General features: G+C 39.1%; 1 protein-coding gene and 1 pseudogene across 1 annotated transcript in view; one reads left to right on the top strand and one right to left on the bottom strand.

The window, feature by feature from the left end:
* Positions 1-16205, bottom strand: part of LOC109678395 (uncharacterized) — a 40055-nt gene that overhangs the window by 4131 nt on the left and 19719 nt on the right. The window contains exons 5-6 of the mRNA XM_074053236.1: positions 7855-15790; positions 2974-3066 (exon numbers count right to left, since the gene is read on the bottom strand). Of these exons, the coding sequence (XP_073909337.1) occupies positions 14377-15790 (1414 nt within the window). The 3' untranslated portion in view covers positions 2974-3066; positions 7855-14376. The remainder of the gene's footprint in view (positions 1-2973; positions 3067-7854; positions 15791-16205) is intronic.
* Positions 8405-8528, top strand: LOC141417142 (small nucleolar RNA SNORA17; annotated as a pseudogene).

Raw genomic sequence — 16205 nt, 5'->3', positions numbered from 1 at the left:
GTACCGACACTTGCTGAGGAAGGGACATTTAAGTTGAGTCCCAAGATAATGTATTAATTTACAAAGGAAAGGGATAGGATTCAGAGTACGTGGCAGAATAAGAAGTCTGATTATTTTACTCCCCCTCAGAAAAAATTTCATTGGCCACCCCTCTGCCAAGTGGGTATTTCAAGGCTCAGGAGTCTACTGAAGGGTTCTCATTTTAAGGAAAAGGATTGGATGGCAAATTGTAAATAATTTTAGTCAGTTTCAACTCAGAACAGAACCAATGACAAAATGCTGCACTTCCTTTACCAAACCAATTGCATGAGTTTGAGAAACCACTTGCATGAAGACAGAACACTTCAGACTGAGCCAAAAACACTCTGCTTGGCAAATACCATGCAGCTGTCCTTCAATGTGACTCTTGGAGGAGGCATTGTTGTTTCCATTGTTACCTGGTCCCTGTCCTCCATCTGATGTGATTTTTATATTTTTAATTATTTTTATTTTATTCATATGAGCATACAATGTTTGGGTCATTTCTACCCACTTCCTCCACCCCCTCCGTTACCGCCCCACCCATTCCTCCCCCGCATCCCCTTACTACCTAGCAGGGCAGCCCTTATCTCTAATTTTGTTGAAGAGAGAGTAAAAGCAATAATAGGAAGGACCAAGGGTTTTTGCTAGTTGCGATAAGGATAGCTATACAGGGAATTGACTCGCATTGATTTCCTGTGCATATGTGTTACCTTCTAGGTTAATTCTTCTCGAACTCAACTTTTCTCTAGTTCCTGGTTCCCGTCTCCTATTGGCTTCAGTTGCTTCAAAGTATCTGCTTTAGTTTCTCTGCATTGAGGGCAACAAATGCTATCCAGATTTTTAGGTGTCTTATCTATCCTCATACCTCCCTTGTGTGCTCTTGCTTTATTATGTGCTCAAAGTCTAATCCCCTTGTTGTGTTTGCTTTGATCTAATGTCCGCATATGAGAGAGATCATACGACTATTGGTCTTTTGGGCCAGGCTAACCTCACTCAGAATGAAGTTCTCCAATTCCATCCATTTACCAGCAAATGATAACATTTCGTTCTTCTTCATGGCTGCATAAAATTCCATTGTGGATAAATACCACATTTTCTTACTCCATTCGTCAGTAGTGGGGCATCTTGGCTGTTTCCATAACTTGGCTATTGTCAATAGTGCTGCAATAAACATGGGTGTGCAGGTGCCTCTGATGTAACCTGTGTCACAGTCTTTTGGGTATATCCCCAAGAGTGGTATTGCTGGATCAAATGGTAGACCAATGATTAGCCTTTTAAGTAGCCTCCAAATTTTTTTTTGAGTGGTTGTACTAGTTTACATTCCCACCTGAATTGACTTTGTAGGTGAAATCATGTCACATATGTCACAGGAGAAAGTGCACACTTCCTAACCTTCAGACTTCTGACATCACACAAGATCTCTCTAGACCTACAACCAGTTCTCTCCCTCTCCAGACATGAAGTACATGCCCAAAATTTCCAGTGAATTCTGACACTACCTGGACTCCACAGGTATAATGGCTCAGTCCCCCAAGAGAGCCCACAGATCAGATGCCAAAGAAGTGGGTGTGCAAGATTCCCTCATTCCTGCTCAACATGGCTACAGTGTCAAGTTCCCAGAGACTCTGTTACTCCAAGCTGTTGGTCACCCTAGCCCATCCTGCAATGACCACCCAGACTTCTACATTTCCTTTAATATTCAATTTATATAAAAAAAAAACTTTCAAAAACATGTTCTCACTTCTATTCCACCTGGCTGAGGCCCATGGCTCTTTCTTTTACAGTGCCTTCTTCTTCCCTGCAATAAATTTTATTATCATTTTCAGTACATCTCATGTACTGCCCGAGTTTTTGTGCCTGCAATCATCTGGACAAGGGTCTCCTTAGATCACCATCCAGTAACAAGTGGAGCACTTAAAATCATCAGGTGATGCTTGCTTGGTGGGCTACTAAGATACTAACAGAGGCTGTTAAGAGTTGGAAACTTGAATGACAATGTTTTAACTCAGAGACTTTGAAGAGTTCTCCATACAGGTACACTGTGGATTTCCTCATCACCCATGCCTAACCACTACCTAACATAAGGAAGCGCAAAGGGTGCCAGTGTCCCCTCCCATCATTCTCCAGTGACCATGCAGTGTTGTTGGGGTAGAAGGGATCCAGGATTCCTGTCAGGTTGTAGCCTGGGGTCTCAATCAAGGATTTAGTCCCAGAAACAAAAGGTGAGGAGCAAAGCAGCAAGCTTTATTGAAAGCAGAAAGTAAAATAACACCATAAAAGGAAAAGGCAGGCTTCAGCCAAGCACCTCAAGAGTCCAGTTCTCTGGTTTCTATTCAGAAAAATGTGGTTTGGGTTTGGGTTGGAGAAGAAAACCTTGGGTTCTTTGCATGTAGGTTAGGATGATTGGCAGTTCTTCTTAACAGCCAGATGTTATAAAACTTTTTGAAATACAAATATCCCTACTAACAATTCATTGGTAAAACTGTAATGAGATCCAAGTAATATTTACTAAGTCTTAAGTAGGGTAAACCCCCTGAAAGGTTAAAGAAGGTGACAGGTGGACCACACTGAGCAGACCTTCAGAACGCATTGTAATGGATTATTCCCCCTTCTCATCTGTGCAGGATGCAAGGAACCACAGGAACTATAGTGTTAATGTTTGCCAGGCATTTTCAGGGCATTCTGGGGAAGGTTCAGATCTTATCTCTCTCAGCTAGTCTTTACATCATGCTGTATGTTTTGGATCTGTTCATCACCAGGTCTGCCTTTTCTGACCCCACAAAAACAGAAAGTACTGCCTTTAAATGACAAATATGCAATAATTTTTACATTGACAAGTTTTCTGTTTGTGTTTATGTGTGTGTGTGTGTGTGTGTGTGTGTGTGTGTATGTGACTGGAGTTTGAACTTAGGGCTTGGTGCTTGCAAAGCAGATGCTGTACTTGAACCATACCTCCAGTCCATTTTGCTCTGCTTATTTTGGAGATGGGGTCTTGCAGACCATTTCACTGGGCTGGCATCAAACTGAGATCCTCCAGATGTCAGCCTGCCAAGTAGCAATGATTACAGGTGTGAGTCACTGGCGCCCTGCTACGTTAGCAAAGTTTGGATCCCGAATGCATTATTACTTGTAGCCTGAAAAGAGACTCTGCAAAATCCCTGTACTCAGGATTTCCCACCATAGTACATACACAAGTTTATGTTCTTGAGATGAACCAGGCTGACACGAGGCATTCCCATGCAATTTACATTGAAGTTACTTCCCTTGCCTACATTATCATATTTGCTGGAAAGATCAGGCGATAAAAAGGCCTTTCCACATTCTGTATTTAGGAATTACCTCCAGAGTGAGTCTCCCAATGTTTCTTAAGGGAACCAGGACAAATGAAGGATCTTCCACATTTCTTTTATACATAGGGTTTCTCCCCAGTGTGGAATCTTCCATGTATTTCAATGTAACTGGGATATTTAAATGCTTTCCCACAGCACTTACATACATAAGGGGTCTCCCCAGTATGAATAATTTTGTTTTCTAAGGTGAATGTCACAACTGCAAACCTTTCCACATTGCATACACATATAGGGTTATCTTCACTGTAAGTTAGTTCATTCTTTCTTAGAGAACTGGAACAAGCAAAGGCTTTTCCACATTGCTTACACCTATAGGGTTTCTCTCCACTCTGCATCATTTTGTGATATCAAAGGGAACTGGAATCAATGAAAGCTTTCCCACAAGACTTACATACAAGGGGCTTCTCCGCTGTGTGGATCCTTTCACATATCAGAAGGGAACTAGAATGAGCAAAGGTTTTTCCACAATGCTTGCATGCACATTCATGCCTTTGGAAGGAACTAGAAGAAATGAAACCCTTCACACAGTGCTTACATTCCTGTGGTTTCTCTCCAGTGAGAGCCAGGTCATGCTTCTGATGGTGCTGGGGAGAGCTGGGGAGAATGGAAGACTTCCCCATTTTTCTTTTTTTTGCTTTGACAGGGCTTTATTTCAAGCTTCCACAGAATACACCCTGCCCTCCAGCCATATCTCCTCTTCATTACTCTTAAATTTTTGTGAAATATAATTGCCATAAAAATATATTTTTCTCCATACATGAAACTAGTGGTTTATTTCATGTTTTTCATGTTTTAATTTCTGTTGAACATTGACAGTTTGAAACATGAGCTGGGAGGAAGTCCTGGCCATCTGCTTCATTCTGATATCTAGAGTTAGAGCATCAAACCTACATTGACTTCCTGTGGCCTAGCATTCCTGTGTATCTCCTCCTTAACTAACATGAGTTTTTGACATGGAATATCGAGTTTGAAGTTCTCTGAGCAGACCTGTTGTCTCAGTTTCAGCAGGAATGAGCAAGAAGGTCCCAAAGAGCATGACAAAAAAGAAGTGCCTGGTTTGCAAGACAAGGACAGGTTGTGCAGCAATTATTGCTTCCACTCAAACTGATACTGGTCTCCATGTAAGTAAAAGGGATCTGGCAACTACTAATGAAGGATTCTGCCATTTGAAATCACTCAGTTACATATAGGATCCCTACCCTTTCACTCAAGTCTTGAGAGGTGGGCCTTCCCCATATTTCTTATGATTATATAGCTTGTCTTTATATTCTTCATATGGAATGCTATGTGTCCACTGGGAATTCTGTGGGGACAACTAGGGATGAATGACCAAAGAGGACATTTCCAGTCCCGGCTGTCACATGTTTCTTCTGGATGAGTTTTTTGGTTCACAATATGCTCTGAAGTCTGACAGATGAATTCTCCACAAGGACTATCTTTGATATGTTCAAAGAGTGTCTCCAACACTTGACTTCTGTAAAAAAATTAGGAATTCAATAAGATTGTGTTTATTACTCTGGCTTCTAGGGTTCATGCCTTGAGGTCAGACGCACAAATAGTCACATCTCCAAAACATTTAGACCAAAATGGACTGGAGGTATGGATCAAGAGGTAGGTAGAGCAACTGTTTTGCAAGTGTGAAGCCCTGAGTTCAAATCCCAGTCTTACCAAAGAGGAAAAGATGGTTTTTCTTTCTTAATGACTTACCTAAGAAATTTTGGTTTTATGCTCTGTAGGAACTTTTGAACATGGGCTGGGGGTAGTAAGACACTGGCATAGCAAGTGGGTAACTCTGAGTTCAAACCCCAGTAACTAAGAAGGACAAACACACACACTAGAGAATTTTTGAACATTCAGCTCATCTGAGCTGACAGTCCTACAGTATGGCTCATGGACAGCCATGTTCAAAACAATGGTATTCACTGTTTCTTTTCTCCAGGTCATTAAATTTATGGGTATGGAATTGTTCATGGTGTCCTTTTCTGGTCATTTACAATGCCATGCTATTATTATCAGTGCCTCTCTTTCATGAGCACAATTAGTAGTTTGTGTCTTGTTTTTTTTCTAAACTTGTCTTGCCTCATCAGATGGTCTTTTGAGTAAAGAATCTTTTTGTTCTATTGACTTTCTGTGATGTTTTTGACATCTTAACAAATCATTATTTCTCTCTACTTGTTGTAGCATTGTCTGCTGCTTCTTTCAGTTTCCCTAAAGTAGAATATTTTAGGTCTTCCTTCTTTTCTAGCATACCAGTTTCTTTCCTCACATATGTCACTAGCACTGTGTTCTCTGAATCCTCTGAATTTTGAGAAGATCTGTGCTCATTTTTATGTAGTCTCAGTGATATTTTTCCTCTGGCAAGAGTAGGTTTTGCCATCAGGGCCCAGTGCTTCTCAGGTCAGTTGGCTTCCACTTAGCTGTTCTACCAGTATATAATAAATTACAAGGGGTTATCTCTTTGACATATGCATTATGTACAATTTTCTGCTTTAATCTCCAGTTGTTTGGAGGTTTTCCAACTATTCATTAAATTTTAGTATTGTCTGGGAGAATATTTTATGTGACTTCTATTCCTTTAGATTTTTCAAGGTGTATATTATAGCTGAGAGCATGGGTGTGTGGGGGGGGGATGTGCCCCATGATCTTGAAAGCAACATGTATTCTTCAGCTGTTGAGTATGTTATACTGTAACACCAAATGACTCCATCTGATGTATGATGATGTTCTTTTCCACTATATCAATGTTGATTTTCTGTCTTCATCTATCAATGCCTGACATTTGGGCATTGAGATCTCCAAATAGTGTTGCTCAACTTTAATGTTCAATTCTGTGTGTTTTTGAGTCATGTAATTTGTTCCCTGTTTACATGAATACATGTTAGAGATTGTTGTGTCTTCTTGGAGAACTGCCTGCTTTATCATTATTGCATCTCTGTATTCCTTCTATTTTTCATGAGCTACTACTTCCTGATTGGGCTGGAATTATACCTTCTCCAAGTTTGAGTTGTTAGAAGTCTATATCTCTGCATAACTTCATATGTCAACTATTCTTGCCATTACTGTTATTGAAAAAATATTTACATACCAATCAACTTGTAATAAAGGCATAAATTAAACATGATTTTTTAAAAAAATGTATACATTACAGAGTGATGCAATTAGGTTCTTCACCAAATACACTACTTCTGATACCTATAATTTCATTATGATTAGAATAGCTATATTGTAGCAGAACCTCAGTGGCTCACATATACACTCCTAGCTTCTCAGGAAGCTAGGAGATCAGCAGTCTTGTGGTTCAATCACATTCCAGACAAATGGTTCATGAGATATTATCTCATAACAAACTCCATTACTAAAAGGGGCTGCTGAAGGGGCTCAAGGTGCAGGCCCTGAGTTCAAACCCCAGTACCTCAAAAAAAAAAAAATGAATACCTACATACAAATCCTATGGTTATGTTCTGACATATCAGTAGTACATTGTTACTATTTGTAGACACTATACTGTGCAATAGATCTGTTGAACTTGTAATTCTTATGCAAACGAAAAGGCATATGTATGTAATCGATGTGGGAAAGTCTTCTTTCCTTTGAGTAATATTCAATAACAGGAACCATTTCACAGTGGAGGGAAGCTTTTGTGTGTAAGCCATGTGGAAAACCCTCCAGTTCCTCCAGTTACAGGAAAATCCACAAAAAAATTCATATGGGATAGAAACCCTACATGTGTCAGCAATGTGACAAAGCCTTCTTTACTTTAAGCAATGCTTGAGGACATGCACAAACACACATTGAAAAGAAACCCTACATGAGCCTTGTGCAAATCTCTACTTTCATTAAGTGCCTTACAAAGACTTGAACATTTACTGAGCAGAAACCCTATGTTTTGGGTTGAGTATGAAATGTCTCCCATAGACTCATGTGTTGAATGCTTGGTTCCCATTTGATGGTGTTAACATGTGAATTTCTATTAACTATTTATAAAACTGTGTTCCAAAATGAAAAATTCTTCTATTTAGGCTAGGCTGAAGGATTACATGTTCAAGGTTTGAAAGTCAGAGGCCCACCCAGGATACTGGTGTAAATCTTGTACAAAAACAAAATATTAATTAGATAAATAAATCTCCCATTTAAATTGTGTATGTCACACATTTGTCAAAGCATCTGAGAAAAGTAACCAATACACCTCTGGTGTACATAAAGTGTGGAGGCATGCAGTCAAACCTTATTCATTTCCCTTTTATTTTTTCTGGTAAAACTGGGGCTTGAAAGCAGGGCTTCATGTTTGCGAACCACATGCTCTAAACCTTGACCCACACCTCCAGCCCATTTGGCTCTGGGTATTTTCAAGATAGGGATGATAAGAATTCTTTGCTTAGGTTAGCTTCAAAGTGTGATCCTCCTAATATCAGCCTCCCAAATAGCTAGGCTTACAGACATGAGCCATACACACCATTCCCTATATCATGTATAAAGAACTCACATGGGTGACTAATCCTGATAAAGAATGTGGAAACTTCATTATCATGTGGGCTTCTAGCAAAAATGAGTATGAACAGTGAGAAAGCTCATATCTTTATATCAACTAGGTAATGCACCTGGCAACAGAAAACACAAATGGTTTCAAATAAGTAAACATGAAGGAACATGTTCAAACAAATCTTCCAAAGATCACAAGTCATATCATGGTCTACAAAGAAAATTGTAAATGAACCAGAAAACATTTCTGGAACTAATAATGCAATGTAGCAAGATGGTGCAATAGGAGCTTACAGAACTCCATAATTTTGTCATATCTTTTATAAACAATGGAACGTGAAATGACATATTTGTGGCAAAAAGATAAGGGAAGAAGTTGGTAGAGTGGCTCAAGTGGTAAAGCACCTGGTAGTATGAGCAAGGCCCTGAGTTCAACACCCAGGACCATCAATAAGAAACAAAGCAACAAAAGGATCCGAGACGGGAGGAGGAGTGAGGAAAGTAGGAACACATCAATAGACGAATAATTTTCACTAAATATCAAAGACCTCTATACCACACCTAGAGGCCTTGAGGGTGTGGTTATGTCACACTTGTATTGGTCTGTGGCACAGAGAAGAGTCTGTGTCTGCACTCTGATTTGACCCATTAACATTTGAATATTAGTAGCCTGACATTTGAAAAAATATTCATGATCTTATTATATACTATAAAAACTGGACTTGAAATAAAAACAGAAAACCCTTATATAACATAGAGAAGGAAGGAGAGAGAAAAGGAGGGACAAGAAACAGTGTTCTCCATCCGTGAAAACCCAGGTAGGAAAAATGCTCAATTGCAGAGGTAATCATTAAAACACAGGATATAGTCATACAGAAATGCCCTGTGGCTCTACCTGGGCAAAAGGAAATGAACTGCATCTCTACCAGAGCTGTACGAACACACAATAAGTACATCTAAACATGTCAGGCAGAATGACTCAGGATGTAAGTGCACATACCTATCTGCTAATTCCAGATTGGAAGAGAATTATAGCTTCTCCAGGTTTGAGATGTTAGAATCTCTCTCCATAACTTCATATGTCACCTATTTTTGCCATTACTTTGATTTTACAAATATTTATATGTTAATCAAAAGGTAATGAATCATAACTTAGAACATGATGCTCTGAAAAATGAATACATTACACAGGGGTGAAATTAGGCTACTAATGGGATACACTGCCTTTCATACCTATAATTATTTCATTGTAATTAGAATACCTACATTGAAGCTGAACATCAGTGGTTCACACTTTCATACTAGCTTCTCAGGAGGCAGAGATCAGGAGGATAAAATTCAAAGTCAGCACAGGCAAATATTCCATATTGCTCATTAATAGCTTATAAGGAGTATTAGGATATGGCGACTTTTTTTTTTCTGTGTCACAGCACTGGGTTTGAACTCAGGCCCTCAGGCTTACTAGGCAGGCACTCTTACCACTTGAATCACTCCAACAACCCTTATGTAGGGTGTTTTTGATATAAGGTCTCTATTTACCTGGGCTGGCTTCAAAAAGCAATTCTCCTGCTTTCTGCCTCCTGAGTAACTAGGATTTACAGATGTGAGGGACTAGTACCAATCTTGCAAGTGATATTTTGAATACTTTGACTAGTATCTCTTCAAATACTCATGTCTTTAAGTGTAAAATGATTTCTCATGAAAACAACAGAATTGGTTCTTCTTTACTAATCAACTGTTATTACTGTTGTTTAATTGGTGTATAAATAATTTGCATCTCGATATAATTGATAGATTAATAAGTAACACATTGTAGCTGTTTATTTTATTTGAGGTACTGGGGTTTGAGCTGAGGGCTTCATGCTTGCTAAGCAGGTGTCAACCATTTGAACCATGTTTCCAACCCTTCTAATGTTTTTCATTGAAACACCTGGTGGCTGAAATTTACTGTGAGAAGCTGGTAGAGATTTTGGAAGTGAAACTCCAAATGTATGAGATCCTCTAAACCTGAATTTCTTCTAGAATTTACCTCTCAAATTACTGGACACTTAAGACTTCAGCAGTTCATCAGCTGCAGTTCAACTGTTCCTTTCCTTGTTCTGCTTATGAGTTTCTGTTCCAGGAAGTTATGATTTCCTGGGTTGATTTCTTTATCTTGCGAGTCTGGGGACAGCTACTTGCCTGTTGAACTTACTTTTTCAGGGCTTTTGTTTAAGTACCCCATGTGTTTTTCCATTGTCATTTTATATAATTCAGCATTTCATAGGATTTCCTTGTCTCAAGTCCTGAATGGTTGGAACTATTTCCAAGTGGTTGCAGGGATCATCTACACCTATCAAAATTCAGAAGAAGACACCACTGTGCTGCATTCACAGCAGGGAAGACCATAGAATGTTCCCAAATCCTCTTCCTCTCACCTACCCCCATTCAAAATCAGTACTGTTTATTTGCATGGTGTTGTATCTTGAGTAAGTTATGTTTTGGCCATTTCTCATAATTCCATTCATATAGCTTACTCTGTAAGCTAATACCTTTTGTGTGTGTGGAGTTTAAGCTCAGGGCTTCTAGACTGCAAAACAGTCTAGAGCCACACCTCCAGTACATTTTGCTCTGGTTATATTCGAGACGTGGTCTGTCCAGCAATTTGCCTGGACTGGTTTCAAACCTCTACTCTGTGGATCTCAGCCTCTCAAGTTGCTAGCAGTACAGGGGTGAGCCACTGGTGCCTGGCTAACTAATACTTTTACACTGCATGTATTGCAGGTATTCTCATTCTACCTTGTTGTTGCCTTTACCTCCAGTAATTTTTAAACATTTTATTTCTCCATCCACGTGTTATCCTTAACTTTTTCCTAAGGAAGAAAATTTTATTACATCCAAAATTGATTTGAGACTGCTTTCTGAAACTGTTTTAATTTTATCTTTCCCATCACAACGTATACTTTGTCTAAGGGTCAGGAGATAGATGAGAATACAATGCATGTGCCCATGTAAGAACTACTTCATCCCTGCCTTGTCTGTTCTTGAAATTTGTAGGTCTGGTGGCTCATGTATATAATCTCTAGCAGTAGCTGTGGCTGCCTACGAAGCCTGAGGAAGTGAATTCAAACCCAGTGCCAGAAAAAGTTCCCCACTTCCCAAAATATTCTACAAGCTAATAATGAACAACACAGAACATGTGCCTGAGAAGCAGAACCTGCTCATTCTAGAGTCTGATGCATCACTCAAAATGGCTTTAAGAATGGAAAGTTTTGTTGGGCTTCTGAGTCTTTCCTGGCTCACTGGGACACCTCAGAAGCTGCATGGCTACTTCCCAAAGGCTCCATCTCTCTTTGCACTGAAAAAGAGTTGAGGAGCATGGTGGTATGAAAGAGGACAAAAAGAAGGGCAGGATAAACTTTAACTTCTGAGCAAGACTAGGCAGTCATGAGTAATTGAGCTAAAATTATACCTGTGAGAACCTGTTTTTGGTGGGACTAGGATATAAACTGAGGGCCTCAGGCTTGTTAGGCAGGCATTTCACCATCTACCACTTGAGGAACACTGCCAGCCTTTTTGTGTAATGGAATTTTTGAGATTATGTCACTTTAATTATTATTCTGTGCTGCACTGGAAATGCTGTCCTCCTGATCTCTGCCTCCTGTGTAGCTAGGATTACTGCAGTGAGTCACCAGTGCTTCACATCTCTGAGCATTTTGTGGTTGTCTTTTCCTGTTAGAACCAGATTTGTTTTAAATGACAACTTTGCTCTTTTTTTTCTTAACATAAAAAGGTTTTCATCTTGGATGTGTTCTTAAATGAAGCTAGTGAGGCTTTCTCACCACAACATACTATCTTATGTACTTCAACAGGGATGATAAGAAGTTTTCCCAAATTGTACATGGCAGCTACTTCCCTTTCCTAACCATTGTTGTATCTGCTTGAAAATTCATGTGATAATGGGGCCTTCCTACATTCTGTATTTAGGAAATCTATCCTATATGAGTCCACCCATGCCTCCTAAGGGAACCAGAATAACTGGAGAAGTTTCCATTGTTTGCATTTACATTTTCTCACCAGTGTATATTCACTCATGTCTTCAAAGGTTATTGTGCCAAATAATAGTTTGCCACATTGCTTGCATACAAAGAGCCTCTCTCCACTGTGACTTTGTTTCTGTATTCAAATGTCAGTTAAAGAAATGAAGGTTTTCCCACATTGCTTATGCAGATAGGACTTATGAACCTATGTTCACATTTTGAACTTAAGTCAGACAAGGAGGCTTTTCCCGACTGCTTACATACATCTCTCCAGTGTTGATTCTTTCATGTATTTTAGTGTAACTAGAAGTACTAAAGCATTCCCATACTGTTTAAATTTCTGTGGTTTATCTCTATCAGTAGTCCTTTTGTGTATCTAATGGGAAGTGTGACACCCTAAGGCATCATCAGGGGTTATTATCATAGAGTCTCTCAAGATTGAGAACCAGGGCATTCTTCTGAAGGTAAATGAGAGACCTGGAGGATTTTGCACATTTCTTATGTTCATACAGGTTCTCTGCATTACTCTGGACACTCATCTCACTTGTGTCCTGTAAGGTTTCTCTGAAGTAGTCACTAATGGGTTCATAGATGGCATACTGGACAGATTATTGACATGCTCCCCTTACTCAGGCTTCCCTGTCTTGGTTGAACTTGGCCCAGCCTTGGGTATAATTGCATTCAGCTGAACCAGTCCAGATGTTCCACACCAGGCACCTGCTCCTTAGCATGTGTCTTGTCATTTTCTGCTGTCTTTTGAAATAACTACTTATTTAAAGCTTTTGGTTTAAGAGGAATTGTTCCAGTGGTAAAGTCTCTGTCTCAGGAAATAATGTGCTACCGTAAATGAACTGGGTAATAATTTTGTTGAATGGAATGAATTATGTTTTCCTCCTGCTGCTAGCCATGCTTGTATTGTTTGAGTGAAACATCCAGGACTAAATTGAATTATTCATCCCTTCTTTTATTTATTTGTTAACATATGTCAACTATACATATTTACTGGATTTCCACTTAAATTTTATCATGTGTTTACTGGTATACACTACTGTACACCAGTATGGTATGCTTTTACCATACAATCCTATAATGTTCTTTCATCCTGCCAATTACACTTTCTTCTCTCTCTCCTCTCCCTGCCTTTTAGATCAATAGGCTTCATTGTGCTGACTGCATGGATGTGTACAATGCACCCCTCATCCTCTCATGGTATTGCCTTTTCTATCCCTTTCCCAGTGGATTCCACCTCAAAAAATCCCCCTGCACATTCATGTAAAAGTTCTAGATTATGCATATTATATAAAACATGGTATTTATCTGAGACTTGTTCATTTTGCTTAACATGAAGCTCTCTAACTCCATCCATTTTCCTGGAAATTACATAATTCCGCTTTTCTTTACACTACAGATATACAGTACATTTTCTATATTGGTATATTGGCTGTATGGCATGGAGGCTGAATCCATAGCTTGTCTATTGTCCATAGTACTGTTATAAACCAGGTATTATAATGTCTTCCTGTGTATGCCCAGGAAAGGTAGAGCAGGAGCAAGCACATAGCATTTCTATCATTACTGGGACTTTTTTGGTGTACTAGAGTTTGAATGCAGGATTCCTAGTTTGCTACAAAGACCTTCTACCACATTAGCCACTTCATAGGCCCTTCTCTCTTGTCAGGCTGGCACTGTTACCACATGGTCCACTCTTCCACCATTTAGAAATTATATTATACAAGCTCAAGCATTGAGTTTTAAGCAAAGAAACAGGATGATTATGTGTTCCATGTCTGGCATGGAAATAGTGCTAATTCAATCACATGCATAACAAACTTGTGCAACTAAGTGACTGTGCCCATGCAAGGAATTGACTCTTCTTATTTTCTTTCTATGTTACTTGCCTTTCAAGGACACTCAACTGAAGCAGGCTTTCACACACAGGTAACATATATAGGTTTTGCCCCAGAGTGAGTTTGTATGTCTTCGAAGGTCACTGGAAGAAAGAAGGGTTTCTACATTGTTTACATTCATAAGGATTCATGAATTTGTTCATGTGCTTTGAAGTACCAGGATGAAGTAAAGGCATTTCCAAATTGCTTACATGCAAAGGTCTTCTCTTCAATGTGAATTCATGATGTGTTTGAGGCCACTGAAAGAACTAAATGTTTTCCACATTATTTATATATACATGGTTTCTCACCACTGCTTTTTCATGTTTCCTGAGGGCATTGAATCAATAGAAGGCTTTCTCACATTGTTTATATGCATAAGGTTTTGCTCCAATATGAATTCCTTCATGTAATTTCAAGTACCTGGAAGCACTAAAAGCTTTTCCACATTGCTAATATACATAGGTTTCTTACCACAATGTCTGTGTTCATGTATCTTAAAGGCACTACATGAATAGAAGGCTTTCCCACATTGCTGACATGCAAAGGACTTCTCTCCAGTGTGCATTTCTTTCATGTGTTTTGAGGCAACTGGTAGTACTAAAAGCTTTTTTACACTATTCACATACATGATTTTTCACCACTGTGAGTTTTTACATGTTTTTGGAGGACACTGGACCAATAAAAGGATTTTCCACATTGTTTACATGCATAAGGTTTTGCTCCTGTGTGAATTCCTTCATGTCTTTTGAGGTAACTGGAAGAACTAAAGGCTTTTCCACATTGCTTACATGCAAAGGGCTCCTCTCCAGTGTGCCTTCTTTCATGTGTTTTGAGGTAACTGAAAGAAATAAAAGCTTTTCCACATTGCTTACATGCAAAGGGATTCCCTCCAGTGTGAGTTCTTTCATGTATTTTGAGGTAACTGGAAGAACTAACAGCTTTTCCACACTGCTCACATACATAGAGTTTTTCACTACTGTGAGTTTTTACATGTATTAGGAGATCACTGGACCAATAGAAGGCTTTTCCACATTGTTTACATGCATAATGTTTTGCTTCTGTGTGAATTCTTTCATGTTTTTTGAGGGAACTGGAAAAAGTAAAGGCTTTTTCACATTGCTTACATGCAAAGGGCTTCTGTCCAGTGTGAGTTCTTTCATGTGCTTTGAGGTAACAGGAAAAATTAAAAGCTTTTCCACATTGCTTACATGCAAAGGGCTTCTCTCCAGTGTGAGTTCTTTCATGTATTTTGAGGTAACTGGAAGAACTAAGAGCTTTTCCACACTGCTCACACATATAGGGTTTTTCACCACTGTGAGTTTTTACATGTCTCTCAAGTTTACTGGGCGAACAGAAGGCTTTTCCACATTGTTTACATGCATAAGGGTTTGCTCCAGTGTGACTTCTTTCATGTGTTTTGAGGTAACTGGAAGAACGAAAGGCTTTTCCACATTGCTTACATGCAAAGGGCTTCTCTCCAGTGTGAGTTTTTTCATGTGTTTTGAGGTACCTGGAAAAACTAAAGGCTTTTCCACATTGCTGGCATACATGGGGTTTTTCTGTACTGTAAGTTCTTTCACGTTTTTCAACAGCACACAAATGTGAGATGGGTTTCTCACGTGGCTTATAAACATAGGGTTGTTCTCTATCATGAGCCAGCTCATATATGCAAAGGCCACTTAAATGAAAGCAGGCTTTTCCAGACCACTTACATAGAAAGGGTGTCTCTCCAGGGTGACTTCTTTCATGCCATTTAAGAAATCTGGAGTCAGGAATGGTTTTCCCATAATCCTTCCATTTAAGTGGCTTTTTTCCATATTCCTGATACTCATGTGGCTCAGGTCCACTCTGAGTTCTGAAGGACAGACTCACGGATGGATGCCTGATGAAGACTTCTGTGCACACACAGTTGTCATTTGTTCCCACTCCAGTAGGAATATTATTGCTCATAATAAGATCTGGAGTATGGCTGAAGACTTCTCCAAACTGATTATCTTCTTTGTGTTTACAGAATCTCCCTACAATTTGACTTCTAGAAATAATGAGAAACACATTACTAAGCTATATTTTTAAATAAGGACCATGAGAAGTAAGTTTTATGGCCTGAAAGAATTTCTGACAATGAGGATGGTTCCCGGAAACATATTATCAAACCAGTGGTATTGTTACAGGTATCTATAGATTCCATCCCAGTATTTTGCAAACACTGACTATCTACTTTACATCTAAGTGCATTTGAGTATTGTACATGGAAAAACTATGACCAAAATCATTTAGATTTTGAAGTATGCGCATAATCCTACAAACCTATACTGAAGATTATAGGCACCAATCCATATATACATATATTATATCCTAGTTTCTTTCATTCTCTCCATCAATATTCTTCCTCCCCCATTCCCTGTCTTAAAATACGTGAATAGGTTTTACTGTTCCATATAAGTGCA

This window comes from Castor canadensis, chromosome 14, assembly GCF_047511655.1.
Source record: "Castor canadensis chromosome 14, mCasCan1.hap1v2, whole genome shotgun sequence".
Taxonomy (NCBI): Eukaryota; Metazoa; Chordata; class Mammalia; order Rodentia; family Castoridae; genus Castor; species Castor canadensis.
Note: the sequence above shows the minus strand (reverse complement) of the source record. Positions and strands in the feature narration are given on the sequence as shown.